The sequence below is a fragment of the Curcuma longa genome, chromosome 3, assembly GCF_044706935.1.
Source record: "Curcuma longa cultivar G26 ecotype Majalengka, Jawa Barat chromosome 3, ITB_CL_G26_1.1, whole genome shotgun sequence".
In the NCBI taxonomy this organism is placed as follows: Eukaryota; Viridiplantae; Streptophyta; class Magnoliopsida; order Zingiberales; family Zingiberaceae; genus Curcuma; species Curcuma longa.
Genome location: NC_133863.1, coordinates 20804827 through 20822347, shown reverse-complemented (window position 1 = coordinate 20822347; position 17521 = coordinate 20804827). Strand labels below are relative to the sequence as shown.

The following is a 17521-nucleotide window of genomic DNA, read 5'->3' as shown; positions in this document are numbered from 1 at the left end:
GATAATACTAATCTGCGTAATACTGAAAACTCTTGCAAGTAGCCGAAGCAAGGCCTTACGCTAAAGGTAAATAATGCATCATGTGGTCAACAGCCCATAACACCCTCTCTGCACAGATATAGAAGGTATTTTAACCGTGTTAAAATTATGTTTAAAGTAGCTAAACGTCCAAGCATTTTAAAATATGCTCTAATTTATATAGCTTCGCAAACTTGATACATTTACCATTTGTAATAATAACAAGCAAAAACACTGGTCACGTAAAAAAGAAATCAAACTGGTTTAATGTTTCACGTCCAAACTGTCCACAAAATACTAATGAAGGAAACGAGTTTACAAGAGTCGATACAGGGAAAAACCAGAACCCAAACAGTTCGATTAATGGAGCAAGCCCAAACACCCCAGTTTGTTTGCAACATAAAGATTACGATCGAACAACCTAATAAGCCTTGGAAGGTACACGCACGTTGCTGGATAGGAGGAAAGACGGGAGTCGAGATCAATTCATGATGCATCATTGTAGTGAATGCAACAGAACCTACAAAATGTTCACAAATTTAAAGGGGCACTGTCAACAGAAAGGAAACCTTAACTTATATCATAGTAAGGAAAAGAAGTAAAGCTTACTCATCAAATCCAGTATTAAGCTTGTCGCTCCCTGGACAGGGACCTTTCGGAACGATGGTATGCATAATCATCTCCTACTGCCTCACCCTCCTCGCGTTGATCTGCATCTGCATACCCATATTGATTCTGATAATAATCAGGCTGACGCTGATCATAGGACCCATGTTCATAATAATCCATTGCATGTCGCTTTGACCGCTCAATGTGTTCCGCAGGGTTTACTGGTGGAGGATGTTCATAGTGCTTCTGACCCTGGGACTCATCATACTGATTGTAGTCGCGTTCATGCTCGGGATTTCTTAGTCCGTCATACCATTCTTGCCCATTGCCATGGTCAATATTTCTGTCCCTTGCGCCAGACCTCTCCCTACCATGCTTTGACTCACTACCATATTCAGAATCCTTGTCATGAAAATAACCACGTTCTCTTTCATAACCAGCTTGATCATAGTCTCTTTCTCGCTCCCGGTCTCTATCACGTGGACGATCACGTTCTCGCTCACGGTCATAATCACGACCACGGTCCCTTTCCCTTTCTTTGCCACGAGCTCGATCACGATCACGGTCTCGACCACGATCTCTCTCCCTCTCTCTCTCTCTATCCTTTTCCTTGTCTCTCTCTCTTTCTCTGTTCCTATCTCGATCCTTTTGATGGTGGTGCCTGTCCTCTCTAGGCTCCCGGACCCTTTCATGGGATCGTTCATGAGGTCTCTCATCTCTCTCCCGATCCCGTCCCCGATCTCGAGATTTCTCCCTGCCAAGGCAAGTTAAAATAGTGATGATGTTCTACAAAATTAATTCATTTAAAATTGCACCAACTTTTCTGGAAAATGAAAAAGGTTGTCATACCGATCCAGATGACGATCATCCCTTGCCCTTGGCTCCTCTGATCTAGAATGATCTGAAGTAAGTTGTTGCTGCTCCCTGTTTGAAGTGTAAATCCATTTATAGGGAGGAGACTGATTATTAATAATGCAAGATAACATATTTGACATGAAGGAAAGTGCATCAAGTTGTCATCTAACTATGGAGATACAGTCAACAGAACTGGTCAATTATATCCAATGCATGAGCAACGGAACTGCCTTCAAGAAATTCATAGTTGCAAGACTCAAACATCACCAATTGTAGGTTCCCAAGTAAAAGAAAACCAGAATGTATACATTGTTACTGACTTTCTAGCCATATGCACAAAAAAAAACCTTGTCTAGTTAGTCAACCTTTGATCATTAAACTTTTCTAGTCCCGCCTGTTAAAGACAGATCCTAGTAAGATTATGTGGTTTAAAGAAAATCCAAAAGAAAATAACCACAACTTTCCCTTAAAAAAAAGCTCCGAGATGTGGGATAGAGTTTCAAAGGTTCAAGAAGTTGAGCTCCCAAACATTCCACGACAGCTGTAATGCTCAAGCAGCTCTAGCAGAGTGTGTATAATATATGTTCGCTAATTGTTCTTTACAAAGACAATAATCAATCAATTTACAGGATCAGGAAAAAATCAACCAGCATATTTTGCCAATTAAGGGGACTGTATTTATTGAGAAAATCTATGAATGTACGAAAATAAGAAATTACTTCATTACCTGCTGGAATGCTTCTGAGCCAATTCTTCACCTCCAGTCCTGGTTGTACCAAGTCCACCACCCAACCTTCGAGGCCTCCAATTTGGCACAGTTCTTCCACGCTCAACATCAACAAGAACTCGTCTATTATCAAGTTTCCTTCCATCAGCTTGCTTGTATGCAGCTGAATGATGCACAAACAATGTCACAAACATAAGTTGCAAATCTGAATTTTAAATGGACAATATTTATTTCAGCACATACTTTTCATGTCACGTGTATGCACAAATTCAATGAAGGCGTATCCTCTTGGTTTATTTGTTTCCTTATCTGTGACCAAACGTACCTGACAAAGCAACATTATCATAAAGCAAAATATCCTCATGCGGCAGGGAAAGATCTGATCATTTTCTAATATTTTCATATTATAAATGGCACGACAAATAGGCACCCATGCCCTCAATAGCCGTGCTCACCTTAACAGGTGTACAGGTTCACCATGCCAGATGCATCAACACCATACCAATTGAGTTGACAGAGCAGAAAACCGATGTATGTTCCAGAAGAATTAAATAGTTTACCACCCCCTTACCAGGGTATATTAAGAATAACAACAAAATTGGAATTGTGAAAGTAGGGTATACCAGAAACCTTCTGAAACCAAAAACCCTCTGAAAGGATGAAAACAATTTCCAATTATCCATTTAAATTTGTTGAGAATGCATTCTTCATTAGAATTTGATTGCTAGCACCACCAATGCTCAGTTGTATTGCATTAAAAAATCCAAGGGAAAATTAGAAAAGTTTTAATCCCTTCACGAGGTACCTTGATTTATTACCTGATTACCTTTGTCGACCCAAGGATAAGGCAGAATGACTGTAGTGAGTAGCGACTATATTGAGTTATTGACCAAAAAGGAAAAATTACGAAGGCCCATTGTAAACATTCTGAATTGAAGAATCTGGATCTTTCTCACCGCAAGTATTTATTCTTTTGAAACCAACCAAATACACCACAAACCTATACACAACTAAAGAATTACCTGTGCTACTCACAAAGTCTTCACAAAGCAAGATCTTCTGGCTTCTCTAAAAGGCAGTAATCAAAAATTCAATATATCAAATAACTCAGTGTGCCTCCTATGGCTAGTATACCTGTCGTTAGCCCCTATACTTGGCTGTGCACAAAGCTTCTAACTTTGTCTCGTTCTTAAGAGATTTTCAACTGGCAATAAAGTTTGGAGCAAGAGCAGAGTGCTAGCATGGCATGAATATATCGTAGAAAATAACTTAAATATAGTACCTGATGTCCAAGCAAAGTTAATGCGAAAGAATTTTTCATGGCTACCTTTTTGTAGCTAGGGCAGTAGGAGTGTCAAAACACCCAATATATATAATATCCATGCCATCCAACCACCCAACTTACCCAAGCTTCACCAAAGTAATAAAGAAAAAACTCCCCAGGCCCAACCCCTCCCTTTGTTTGGATGCAAGCAAACAAAATTGGAAATTGTTTTGTTATCATTTTGTTCAAAAAAGAAAAACATAAAAACTGGTCAGGTTGCAGGAAAAGCAAAATAGTTGCATGACCAGCCTCCAGATAATACACTCTTTGTGAAAAAAATATGATTCTAAAAAATCCTTGGCACCTATCCTAATAAAACGAAAAACCAACTGTGAGTTGCAAAAGTATATGTTTCTCTTGGTTACCTAGGACTAATGGAAATTTGGATAAACATGAAGTGGATTGATATTTGTATGATGATTTACGAAAAACAGCTGTGCTAGAACATCCTTTTAGTGCCTGATTTGAAATAAAACCTTACCCATGTTAAGAGCAATAGCACAAGCTCCCAACAATAGAAGTCATGCATACTTACCCTCTTAATTGGTCCATAAGTTTCAAACTCCCTCTTGATCCGGTGTTCAGTTGTTTCATAGTTCTGCACAAGAATATCAGGCATTGTCAGGTGAAGAAATATCTCTAAAAAAACAGAACAACCCTAAAATGCAGCAATCATACAAGCCTGGCAACAAAAAGTGTCTTGTATGGATCACCCGTAGCATTTGGATCTTTAGATGGATCATCTGTAAGAAAATATAAATGAGTTTCAGCACATTTAATGCTCGATGAGATCAAGCCAGAGTTTTTCAGCACATTATTATACATCCAAATCAATTACATTTTTCCAATCTTTCAGCAACCTGTTTTGCACCCTCTTCAAGGCGTACTTGTCGAATTCTAGCTCTTCTTTGGACCTAAAACAAAATAAATAGAATGCAGAATGATATACATAAGAAACACTAGGTGACAGAAAAGACAATGTATTTTGTTGAATATGGAAGCAGGTGAAATCCATAAAATGGTTAACATAAAGGACCGACATTTAAAGATCATGGCAACCTAAGAATAGTGGGTATTGCAAGACCATAACAATATGTGCTGGTAAACAGTGTGTAGACTAAATGATTTCATTGGCAACCTAGAGCAGAAAACAAACAAGCAAATACAGACAACATACAATGCATATTGCAACTAATGTTTGAAAAAAGCACGGTCAAGTGACACAATGTAGCATATGAATCTGTATAGAGAACAAGATTTAGAATATTATTCTATGTTGAGTACCCATCTCTATTGAGAGAGTACATTTAGGTTAGAAACCACACCATGCTAACACTCAACAAACATTGAAGCATGCCAACATGAACGTGAATGAATTTTATTCTTTGCAGTTCTCTCCAGTTTGTTTCTTTACTCCAAACTAGATTATAGCAGTTAGACATTCAATTTTATCAAAATCTCAGAGAAATATTTTATAATCAATACTATTTTATATTTAAGTTATGATAGATAGATATATTAAGATTAATCTCTTTAATTAATATACATTTATAACTAATAGTAATATAACTAATTAATATAGGTATATATAAATATGATTGAAATAATCAATATCAACATAAAGCATTATAATTACACTAATATCAATTAACTAAAATTAGATGTTAGCTTAATTTAATATTAAAGATTACTGATAAAAAATTAATTAATAATTTATATATCAATATTAATCTGTTTAATAAATATAAAATTATTAAGTTATAAGCTTTATTATAAATTATGTTAACAATTAATGAAAATTTATTAACAAATTATAAACTATTAACAATTTATAAGTAAATGCTATTAACTAACATTACATTATTAACTTATTCCAAACTGTTTAACAAAAAGCTTTTAAAAAATATTATTAGCTGTTAACAATTTGTCCTTACATTATAGTTATTAACTTATAATAAATTGACAAGTTAAAAAAAAAACACTAACTTAATATCCCAGTGGCCTGCTTGACTGCTCGACCTGGACACTATTGGACCCCCTCCCCCTGTGTCTTGAGATATCCACACAGACCAACTCTCCTAGGAGCAGTATGAAGGTGAAGAATTGCATCTCAACCTCTCTACTCCTCATCCAAACCTCTCTAAATATCATGTACGGGTCTCTCTCTTTATCTCAGTTGGTATCAAACGAAACGGGTCCGTCCTCCTGACTTGTATCACCATGTTTAAGGCAGCACTGTTATTGCTCACAGTGCTGGTACTAAGTTGACCAATGGAAAAAGAAGTTTTGTCCATGCCAATTGAAACAGCATGGTATTAATCAACAGCAAAGACACAGTTAAAAAAAAATCCCATGGATTGGTAATTTAAATCAGTTTTCAAGAGAACAAGCAATACAAGTAAAGATGATTTCCATCTACTGTTGATCATGAAGAAAAATGGAAAAAGACGCAAATTTCTTAACACATACCAATAAGCATAACATCCTATTGAAAAAGCTTCAAAACTGATATAGAAAATTATTTATCTAAATTAAGAATCTTAATATAACAAAAGAACATCTATCATAATCATAATCTAATTCCTCATTATCACACTTGATACTCTTATAATCTGAATCAGATTATACTTCATGAATTTCTATTGATACAAAGGTATAAGTGAATTTATAATTCGTCCTCAATTAACGTTCCATAAGCTCTAAAAATTACATTATGATGCAGAAACTCAACCCAACCAAGCAGTTAAACCAGGAAAACCATCAGATAGACCGCTAGTAGCAGCCATTTGTTCAAGTTATTAAATTGTTTCTATCTAAAACAGATATGACCTGATTAACCTTCCAAACTGATCAATCCGACCACAGGTGACTTAGTTTGTCCTGTTAAAATTTTCATATACAAATTCATTTATTTTAATACTCTAAATTTTGGTTTTGTTGTGATACTTGTATTGAACAGGATCCTAAGATACTGCATAGTCAAGAATTAATTTTTCCCAAAATTATGAAACTACTATAAAAATTAACAAAATGTATATCTAACCCGAGTTTCACCCTCAACGATTGGTGGAGCATATTCAGGATCAGTTGGTTCAGCGAAATGACTAACAAATTGTGCCATACCTTCAGAAAAAACAGAAGATTAATTTCAGTGAATTATATTGGTCAAAACCATACTAAGAGTAAACCAAAACTAATAAAATACAATACCAGTGTAGGGAGGGCATTTCCTTTTCTCTGGAGGAGGTTTAAACTCCAACGGCTGACGTGGCTCAAAAAGCTTCAATAGATTAGCTGTAAGACCAGTTGGATGGCTTTGCCCAATCTGTATAGAGGAAAAGGTATAAAATAAGCCTATTAAACCTGAAAAAACAAACGTATTTTACAGAAACAAGTAAACCAGATTAAATGAGATAAACAGTAGGTGTTTATCAGGAAGAAAAACAAGAGCAAGCATAGTGTATGAAGGTAAACACCAGAAAATGAAGATGTAAAATATTTTCATTGAAAATACATATGAAGAATGTACACTGAAATAAAAGAAATCCTACATAAAAAACACTTTCGTACAGCAATCACCAAGATAGCATGAACGGAAAACAGATAGCATCTTGATCAGAAGACCCAACCAACAGGAGTATTGAAAATATTCATTTCATGCAAATTTACTTAGAATGATTAGTTAAAAACTGCATTATGCTATCTGGTGGCCCTTACTTCACATGACGAACACAAATAAATGCAATTATCATTTGGACAGAAATAATTTTTACATTAGTTTGAACACAATCAGTATGCAATTATTTTGTACAAGCACAAACCAATTGTATATTTTCAGCATATTAATTTTTTTCCTCTTGATACAAAGTTTCTCCTTCTCGTAAGGTAGACCTACACAGGACCAAATTGCCTTTTTCTATGATTGGATCTAAACCTACTAGCAAACCATACAGCAGATCCACCCTCGAAAAATCATGCATAATAAAACAGATTTACACATGAGAAAACAGCTAGCACCCGGAATCGAAGAAGGATAGACTAAACCCTAAAAGGATCGTGAGCGATCAACCTAAAACGACCAAATCGAAAGCAGTGCAGGATCGATCAAAGTAAGACAACGGAAAGAGGGTAATCGGGAATTACAAGCTTCAACTGGAGGACGTTGGCTCGATTCTGAGCTTTGGTGCGGGCCTGGGGGTTGTTGCGATTCAGAGCGTCGTTGTAGTCTCCCATCCTCCTCGAGTACGGAAGCCAACACACAAAGAAGAGGAATCGATCGCTTTGCCTAGAAGACGGAGGAGGACGAAGAAGACAAGATCAAGCGTCTCCCCTCGCCGCAGCGGCGGCCCTTCCTTGTGGCGTGCGAGGGTCGAAATGAAGAATAAATAGTCGGGGTTCTGTTGCGCCGGTGTGGACTCGGATGGCCTTTTTTTCAAATATATCCAAATCTTTTATTTTTTACAAATTGATTCCCAAATTTTAAAGGGTTTTTTCTCAAAATTTGTCAAATTTTTAATATGATTTATTTTAAGGCAATAGATTAAACTAGTTATTTTTTAAATTAATATATTATTTAATTAATTCAATTAATAAATTTTAAAGTGAATTTTGACTTGCAATCCAACTAAATTTAAGATCTTTTGTATTGAGCGGTGGTGCGGGGAGTAGTCTATCATCAATCCCAAATTAAGCAGTCACTTAACTAATTTAGTTCATCTTTTCTTTTCTCCCTCCCCATTCTTCTCTCCTTTTCTCTTCATTATTAGGATGTAGATTTGTCTGGCTTTCTTCTTTCTTCCTTTATTTCATCTCGCCTCAATCTATTGAATATTTATAGCGTTCTAGAGATAGAAGAGGTGGTGCTTGTCGCACCATCTCTTCCATGTCCCCTTCTACTTAGTCTAAGAGGAAATTTAATTGTATAAGATTGTAGCATTTTACAGTAAGTTTCTTTCTTGATAGAACTTTCTTAATTACATTCGGATAAGAAGTTTTAATAGAGTTTTGAATCATATATATATATTGCATGGAGGTTTTTGCAGGGATTTCTTCACGTACGTATGTATATATACACAACATTAATATCCAAAGGAGAAGTTATAGAAGGGTGTTGACGTACAATTTTTGGATTTTGAATTTGATCGATCTCTAGGAGTTAAAATTAAAATGTCTTCAGCTCCCTCGCCGGAGAACAATTTGACTTCCTCATCCTCGTCTCCTTCACCGAAGTCCTCAGTAGCGATGGTGCCTGCAGCTCCAAATGATACTGATCATTCCCCTCCATTAAAAGTCGATAGCTCACCACCTCATGAATCCTCCTCCTCATTAGAACACGATCCTTCTTCGATTTCGTCGCCGTCGTCATTATTGTTTCATTTCCCATCAGGGTCAGCTCCTACCTTCTCAAAGCAGGAATCAGAAGAGACAGCCCCAGTATTGAAGCCGTTAACCAAGTCCACTACTACTCCAGTTTCTAATGCGAATTTGCCGACGATCATAGGAGTTGTGGCTGGCGTCGGACTAGTTTTCATGTTCTTGGTCTTGGTGTGCATTTGTTGTGTTAAGAGGAGGAAGAAGAAGAAGAGGCTCCATGATTCTATGAAATACTACGCGGATGGTTCGTTCAAAGGTGATGTTATCGAATTCTAGTCTTCATATATATATTCTAATTATCTATATATATATATATGATGCTTGATTGTACGTACGTAGATAGTGGGTTTTATACTACTTCATCACTTCCCAAGTGGCACACCGCCGGAGACCATGCCGGCGCCAGGCATGGAGGAGGGTGGCATCCTCGTGAATTGCCTGATCCGATTAATGAGGATGATATGAGTGCGGGGGGATTTTCTGGACCTAATGGGCCTCCGCCGTTACCACCTCCTTCTCCGGTGGTCGTCGCCGGGGCTGGGCAGCTTTCTTTCAACGATAGCACCTTCACATACGAGGAGCTTGTAGCGGCCACGAGCGGCTTCTCCCCTTCCAATCTGTTAGGACAAGGAGGGTTTGGGTACGTCCACAAAGGGGTGCTGCCGAATGGGAAGGAGATTGCCGTGAAGCAACTCAAGGCAGGGAGCGGACAAGGGGAGAGGGAGTTCCACGCCGAGGTCGACATCATTAGTCGGGTTCACCATCGCCACCTCGTGTCTCTTGTCGGCTATTGCATTTCCGGAGCACAAAGAATGTTGGTCTATGAATTCGTTCCTAACAAAACTCTCGAATACCATCTTCATGGTAATGTAATTAACACACTAGCTAGCTCTTTTTGTTTTTGTTTGTTTTTGATGCTAAGCTAGCCTTTATATATATAAAAATATTGATGCATGTAGGGAAAGGACTTCCGGTGATGGATTGGTCAAGAAGGCTCAAAATTGCAATAGGATCAGCTAAAGGCCTTGCCTACTTGCACGAGGACTGTGAGTATATATGAAAAATATACACGAAATCATCGATCGTTCGTCATATGATCTAACTTGTCTAAGTCAATGATCGTCGTGAAATGAAGGCCATCCTAGGATAATTCATCGGGATATCAAGTCGGCAAACATTCTTATCGACCTCAAATTTGAAGCAATGGTATGGAAGTTCAATGAACGGCATGCATCTTTAATTTCAATATCACTCTCTCTCTGTCTTTTTTTCTACTTGATTGTATATATATTTAGTAGACAAGTCGATCGAGCAAATCATGCATGATTATATATATATATATATACATACACACACAAGAAGAAGATTGATCGAAAAAGAACTCTATTAAATTTTTTTTAAAAAAAAAGCACTTGTGTTTAATTAGGTGGCGGATTTTGGATTGGCTAAGCTCTCGTCGGATAATCACACTCATGTTTCGACAAGAGTGATGGGAACCTTCGGGTAATTAATTAATTAAGCAAGATGGTGCACAATATTAATTTGTTTAGCTTGAAATTAATTACTTTCCTTAATGATTAATTAGGTATTTGGCTCCCGAATATGCATCGAGCGGGAAGTTAACAGAGAAATCTGATGTGTTCTCGTATGGGGTGATGCTACTTGAGATCATAACAGGAAGAAGACCCGTCGACACTCATTCATTCATGGACGATAGCCTAGTAGATTGGGTACGTAATTAATTAAGTTTAATTATATTTGTTTATATATATATATAAATTAATTTAATTAATTAATTAGGCAAGGCCAATTTTGTCACGGGCTTTGGCCGATGGAGACTACGATGAATTAGCAGATCCACGCTTGAATGGCAACTACGATCCTGTGGAAATGGCACGCATGGTGGCGTGTGCCGCCGCTAGCATTCGCCATTCAGCCAAGAAGCGTCCCAAAATGAGTCTGGTACTGCCATTTTCACTATATATATATATATATTATTGGTCTTGTGCTTTGCTTGGAATCTTAACTCTTGTATCGTAAATGATTATATATGTATATATATATAGATCGTGAAAGCACTAGAAGGTGTTGTATCACTTGAAGACTTGAATGAGGGAGTGAGGCCAGGCCAAAGCATGATGTTCAGCTCGGGCTCAGACTATGAGACGACTAGCTCATACAACTCGAGCATGAACCGCATTCGGAAAGTTGTATTGATTCCTGAGTACACTGATGAATACAGTGGACCAATTTCAGAGTACGAACCTTCCCTTCCTTCTCCATCGAACAATGATGACTACTCCGATGACGACGATGATTTGGATCACATTGGAAACCAAAGGCACAGATCTCATTCACCGCTATGACAGAGAATGCTTCCCTGTGCTCGCGAGCACGGTCTTTGAGCTAGGCAAGCATATGCCAAGTTTTCGATCCATCAGTCATCTGCTTGCTTGTCGATCCACATCTATATTATTTACTTGCAAAAAGCAGGAACAAACGGATTGGAGATTGACAACATTTTTTTTTTTCATTTTTTCCCCTCCGGATCGAGAATTGACTATATAATATGCTATGATTACATTCATGGATAAGATTTTGATGAATCCATTTATCCTATATACATGTTGTTGTCTCCTACTTGCACATCATTCTTCACTTTGAAAAACCTAACAAGAGCATTACGACAGTTGATATAATATAAGCCACACATCAAAAATTAGGCAACACAATAAGAAAGAGTTTGTACCATAGCAACAAATTCTTGGCATAATCAGCTTACATTGGATTCATTCATCATTATCTGAGGCATGGAGAAGATAAAACCATAAGAATACAAAGAATTTCGGCACCGATCGATTTAGAATTCTACACTATGTTCGGTTCGACTTAGAAGCTAAGTTGTAGGAATTGTTAAGACCCTTGTCTAAAAGCATGATAGGGACTTAAAATAAAGGTCTATGCAAGCATTGAATTTCATTGATTAGTCGTCCTTATCTGAAATCCCTATCAATGAAATATAAGAAGTAGAGTCCCAATTAAATTTGCACACCAAGATAAGACATTTACTTTTTAATAGAAAAAAAAACTAATATAGATTTGTGCATTGTTAATGAAAATAAATTGGATTGAGAGCTTAATGGCATGTGTTTTGCAATGATCGATAAGATAAAATGTGATATGGCGCCCTCAAGTATATGAGCTTCGGACCTAATTCTTCTCGATTTGAAATTGATCTCACTTTAGACCTCGTAAAAGTACCTCCAAAAAAAACACTAGTGTCCAAGGCTAAAACTATTTTACAATCCCAAGTCGAATTAAAAATATTTGAATATTTTAAAAAACATAAAACTTTAAAAATCACTGAAATTCAAATCACAAAACCTTGAAATTGTTTAAAATCCCCCCCCCCCCCCCCCCCCCCCCCCCCCCCCCCCCCCCCCCAAAAAAAATAAAGAAACTCATTAGAATTCTTTCAAAAATTCAGCAAAAATCAAAACCTAAACTTCCTTAAAAAACTAAACATGATTTTCCAAAACCATTTTTTAAAAAAATATTCTTCCAATATTGTAATATTATTTTAAAAATATTATAAGGTGACAAGAAGAAAAAAAAAATCTCAAAAATGCCTATCGCCTGGATGGCACCCAGACCCATCTGTGTCAGCTCATTTAAAAGCAGAAAGAAGTCTGCTGCCAATTTTAATGGCCATAAAGCAAGAAAAAGAGTTGCCAGCCAACAGGCAAATGCAACCCCATCCAATCAATGAAAGCAATCCTAAAACAGCGAGAAAAAGAGGAAAAACTAGACAATTAATGTGATTTGACTACAAAAAGACTTGATTAGCTGATGCTTCCTGCCCACTAGAATCAATGCACCAATCCACATGCTGCACCCGTTTAATTGATTTTGAGTGGTGATGTTTCATTAAGTCAGCATCAGTCCTCCAGACCATTGAATTTATTTATTTACCTTCACGATGGGAATCGTATGACCTGTAGATTCTTCATTATTCAAGTATCAGTCAAAGAATGATGCATAAAAAAGATGGAGAATGATTTAATGAAGAACAAGAAGTTTGACAAGCGATCAGATGAAATAGTTGGAACAGCAAAAGATAGGAAGTGAATTAAAAAGGCTGCTCTGCTTGCTTTTTTGTTTATTTAAAGAAAATTAGAGTCGGGAGTGTAATAAGTGAAAGCTAGAGGGTGGTAAGCGAAAAATTGAGGTCGATACGTGGTTTCTTCTTGGGCGGCGGGGCCACCGTCAGCGGCGATGCGACGCGCGCATCGCATCGCGGGCACCGTGGGTTCCCCTTTGGAATCAGAACGTAGGAGAGGCATCCGGAGCACCCGGCCACCACGAGGCTCCCGCCGCTGCCTGCGGCGGTGGCGGTGGCGGTGGCGGTGGCGGCGGAGTCTCCGCGGTCCGGCGCCAACCCCTCGTCGCCCCGGTCTGCAAACCGCTTGACCGCGACCGTGGTGACCGACGACGAGGACGAGGAGGAGGGAGAAGCCGAAGTCGAAAGAGATCCCTCTCCGCCGTCAGACGCCGCTCCCTTCCGCCGCTCTGTCTCCCGCTCCAGCGCCTGCCTCACCTTCTCGATGGTGCACACGCTCCGCCCCCCCTGGAGCGCCTCCTCCGCCGCCGCCGCCGGCTCCACTTTCCTCCGCGGACCCACGTCGTCGTCGGGGCCTGGTTGAGGTCCTGCGATGCGAACGCCGCCACCGATCAACACACAATTCAAAACGAGAAAATAAAAACGACAACAAGAAGAACAGATCGATTGCGCAGAACGCACCAGGGGAGGCACATCGTCGCCATCGGAAGAGATCCGGAGCGGTGGATCGAGGCCTCCGGATGAGGGATCGGGGCCGAGGAGATCGAGCGTGACTAGATCCCTCTTCGCGGAGATGGAACTGACCACAATCTCCATCTCATTCAAATTTTGATTCGACCTGCAGAAATTTCTCGAAGGAAGAAGAAGAGGAAGAGGAAGAGGAAGAGGAAGCGGAAGAAGAAGAAGAGAGGGCGGAGGAGGAGTATGAGAGAGAAGCAAAGATAAAGCTGTGGGTTTTAATGGCGTCTCGCCATCACAAATTCATTCAGTTTTTTCTTTTTTGTTAAAATAATAATAATAATTTTCAATTTGCCTCTAGTTTTCAATTTATGTTTTAAAAATAACCTTTACATTTCAAACTTACATTTTTACCCCTTAACACTTTAAATTCCTAATATAATTAATTCTGGTCATGTTTGACAAAATATAAAGGAGTAAGAAAATTGTTGACACTTAAAAATTCAATAAAGTCATAACATTTCTTTAATAATAAAAAGAAGATTTTAATTTTGATTAAATTGATTAAAAAATAATTTAATATAATAGTATTTTATAAAAGAAAATACTCTTGTGAGAAAAAGATGATAAGGGGCAGATTTTTAATTTTTGACAAACAAAACCTTTAAAAAAAATCAAAAAGTGGAGAAAAGTAATTAAGAAAAAGGAATGGAGTTGGGAGAAAGAGAAAAAGGGGCAATAAATGCAGGATTTGACCAAATGCAACGTCGTGACGTGGAATTGGGAGACCATCTCCATGCCATGCTTTATTTAAATTAGTCTTTACTTGTGAATTATTAATTTAATTATTTAAATTAATTGACTGATTAATCTTAATTAAATTCGAATTAATTATTTTTTAATATTTACATTTAAATTAATTAACGTATCATTCGCTCTAACCTTCATTTTATCAAAAATATAATTTTCATGAATATTAAACTTACTTATCTCGAACGCTCCCTTTAATTCATGATTTTTTTAATGAATATTAATTTCCACAGATCGTGTGCATATTTTAAATACCACAAAGTATCAGAAATAAGGATAATTTTGAAAACTAAAATATATAATAATAAAATAAAAAATATTTTTGATAATAAATTAAAAAGAGATATTTTTTAATAATTCCAATAAAAAAGATATCCTTTTAATTTTTGTCTTTTTAAAAGTACTCTTTACTCAACCTCCTTCACTAATATACTTTTGAATTGTTAAATGAAATTGGAAAGTACAATAGTGTCAATTTTTGATGTAACACTACAATAATTTCTTCAAAAGCATAAATATATACACATATTTTTATAAGCATCAATAATCTCAGATAAAGTTTAGAAAAAGTATGCAATAAATATATGCACATATATATATATATATATATATATATATATATATATATATATTCAATTTTATCTTGCAATCATTTTTCCTAATTAATTGACTAATGAGATATATTTGGTTGCATTAATTAATCAAATAATCATGCCTTTCCTTACACTTTATTGGGAAGACAGTAAACTAATGAAGGGAAGGGAGAATTAACTCATCTCCCAATAGTTTTAATTGCATGGCTCAACTCCATAATTAAGTATCATCTCCATCATCATTAAATGCGACAGTTAATTACACTTCTAATCTTTCTCTTAATTAAGAGGGCATGAATTATGGCTTGTTTACTTAAAAAAATGGATCAGAAAAAGGATAGACTTTATACTATATATTTTGTAAAATTCTTTTTATATAATAATTTATTTTTAATAAATATTATTATAAAAATGATTTGAAAAATGTAGTATTTATTTGTATATTTCATTAATGTTGCTTTCTAGTTTGATTGGATTTGAAGCATATCAAAAATTTAGTGATTGGGTCATTGTAGGGCAATAAATGAGTCAAGTCCCTATCACTGACTGCCTCATTTAATGCTCGCACAAGTGGGAGGAAAAAAATAAATTAATTTTACATATTTATAAAATATCTTTTTATTTAATTTTTTTAAATAAAAAACATGTTTTCTTGATATTTTTTGTTGTTTAATGTGATAAACTTTTAATAAATGTATGCATTCATTTTAATAAATGTATGCATTCATTAAACTTTCAATAGTTTAATGTGATAAACTATTGAATTATCTTTTGTTTTTTGTTTGAGGTTATCAAAATATTTTTAGCATATTCTAAGAATATTCCTAAGTGACCATTGATCATCGTAACTAAATAATTACAATAAATCATGTCCTAAATAATTATACTATAAATTTAATTGAGTTTTAAACCCTAATGCAACCCTTCTCCTATGCTCAGGTTTAAGACCGACTACAACGAAGCTTATTCACCACTGATGGAATTAATTGAGTTTCAAAATGTATTATATAAATATGAAAAAGAGAAATATTAGTTGTAAATAATAATATCACACAATTAACAAATCAAAGTTAATTGAATTCATAAACTTACTATAAATGCATATAATTAACGCTTAATTAAGTTTTGTGAAAACTTGGTTGAGTGCCAAAATAGAGTTATAACTCAATAGTGAAAACTACATACCATGTTCAAATTCACAAAAGATCGAAGAAATCATTTGGCGTAGAATTCAAGTAAGTCAAGGTTGATTAGACGTTTGAAAGTGAGAAGTTCAAATGGACCAAATACTTGACAATGGAGTAAAAGTTCTAATGCATGATTAGATAGTGGAAGTCTTAGTTGAGAACTGACGATGAAAGATCTAATGAGACTAAGCAGTGGAATACTTGTTTGGGAACTAGGTAGTGAAATTCATAGCAGGGCTAAACAAGAAAGACCTAATTGGGAACTAAGCAAACCTAATTTGGAAACTCGGTTAAGTCGAAGAGGATTAATTGGGAGCTGAATACTTAGCAATAAAAGTCTCGATGGGTCAATTTGGAACTAAATACTTGGCAAAGGGAGAAGTCTTAGAGGAGTGAGTGTAGGATCGATGGGCGTGCTAGAGGGGGGTGAATAACGCTCACGTTCGTTCATTTTATTACAGAGACTAGTAGCGGAATTAAATAAAGAAACAAGGACTTGCGGATTTTACTTGATTCCTAACCTCCCAAGGTTAGTACGTTCAAACCCTATGCATGGGAAGACGCCCGTCCACTATTAGTCTTCTTTTCAAAATTTTTTCGGAGGCGGAGAAACTCATCTTACAGTCTAATAATATAATGAAATACAAGTGCAAATAATAAAACTTTACAAAGAAACCTCCCATGTAGCCGATCCAAAAGTCCTTGAGCGCAACCTACCCTTCTTGGAACTTCCCCAGTCGCACGAGTTGGAAGACGTTCGCATTCAACAGCACTGCAGGATAAAGAATGAGGAGAATTAGATGTCTTCCTTGCGGTGCACATTCAGGCCCTTATATAGAATCTTCCAGCGTCTGGATTCTTATCCAGGCGCTTAGATCCAATCCGATCCAATCCAATCTCGTTGGTCTTTATCGAGGCTGATTCTTCTTGATCCGGGCGCTTGGACCATCTAGGGGCCCCTAGACCGTCCCGGTGCCTGGAGTAACATCCAGGCGCCTGGATCTAGTCAACTCGGATTTAACCTGAGTTGGCCCCGAATTTGGTTCAGCTGCTTCTATTTGCTCCTCTTATGCTTCTTTTATCTTGCTTTCAGCTCTTGATTCCTATAAGATCATCATACAAACAAACAAGTAACCTAAGCATATCTGTAGTTCGTCTGATTTACTAGACTTACCTAAACCTTACCTTGTAGGTCTAACATACTAACTTATTCATGCCTAACTTTCA

General features: G+C 36.7%; 2 protein-coding genes and 1 pseudogene across 2 annotated transcripts; 1 reads left to right on the top strand and 2 right to left on the bottom strand.

Moving 5' to 3' along the window:
* Positions 1-261: 261 nt before the first annotated feature.
* LOC141822840 (U1 small nuclear ribonucleoprotein 70 kDa-like) lies at positions 262-7885 on the bottom strand. The gene is made up of 11 exons (XM_074710151.1): positions 7677-7885; positions 6744-6858; positions 6577-6656; positions 4372-4447; positions 4212-4276; positions 4069-4131; positions 2453-2534; positions 2210-2372; positions 1477-1551; positions 628-1381; positions 262-538 (listed from the first exon to the last, which is right to left on the bottom strand). Exons 1-10 carry the CDS (start codon positions 7764-7766, stop codon positions 643-645), a joined length of 1548 nt encoding a protein of 515 aa, XP_074566252.1. The 5' UTR covers positions 7767-7885; the 3' UTR covers positions 262-538; positions 628-642.
* Positions 7886-8774: 889 nt separating this feature from the next.
* Positions 8775-11272, top strand: LOC141823860 (proline-rich receptor-like protein kinase PERK5). The gene is made up of 8 exons (XM_074711070.1): positions 8775-9162; positions 9246-9770; positions 9866-9952; positions 10042-10112; positions 10333-10409; positions 10492-10636; positions 10707-10868; positions 10973-11272. Exons 1-8 carry the CDS (start codon positions 8775-8777, stop codon positions 11270-11272), a joined length of 1755 nt encoding a protein of 584 aa, XP_074567171.1.
* Positions 11273-12546: 1274 nt separating this feature from the next.
* LOC141822841 (uncharacterized) lies at positions 12547-13933 on the bottom strand (annotated as a pseudogene).
* Between the last annotated feature and the right edge of the window lie 3588 nt (positions 13934-17521).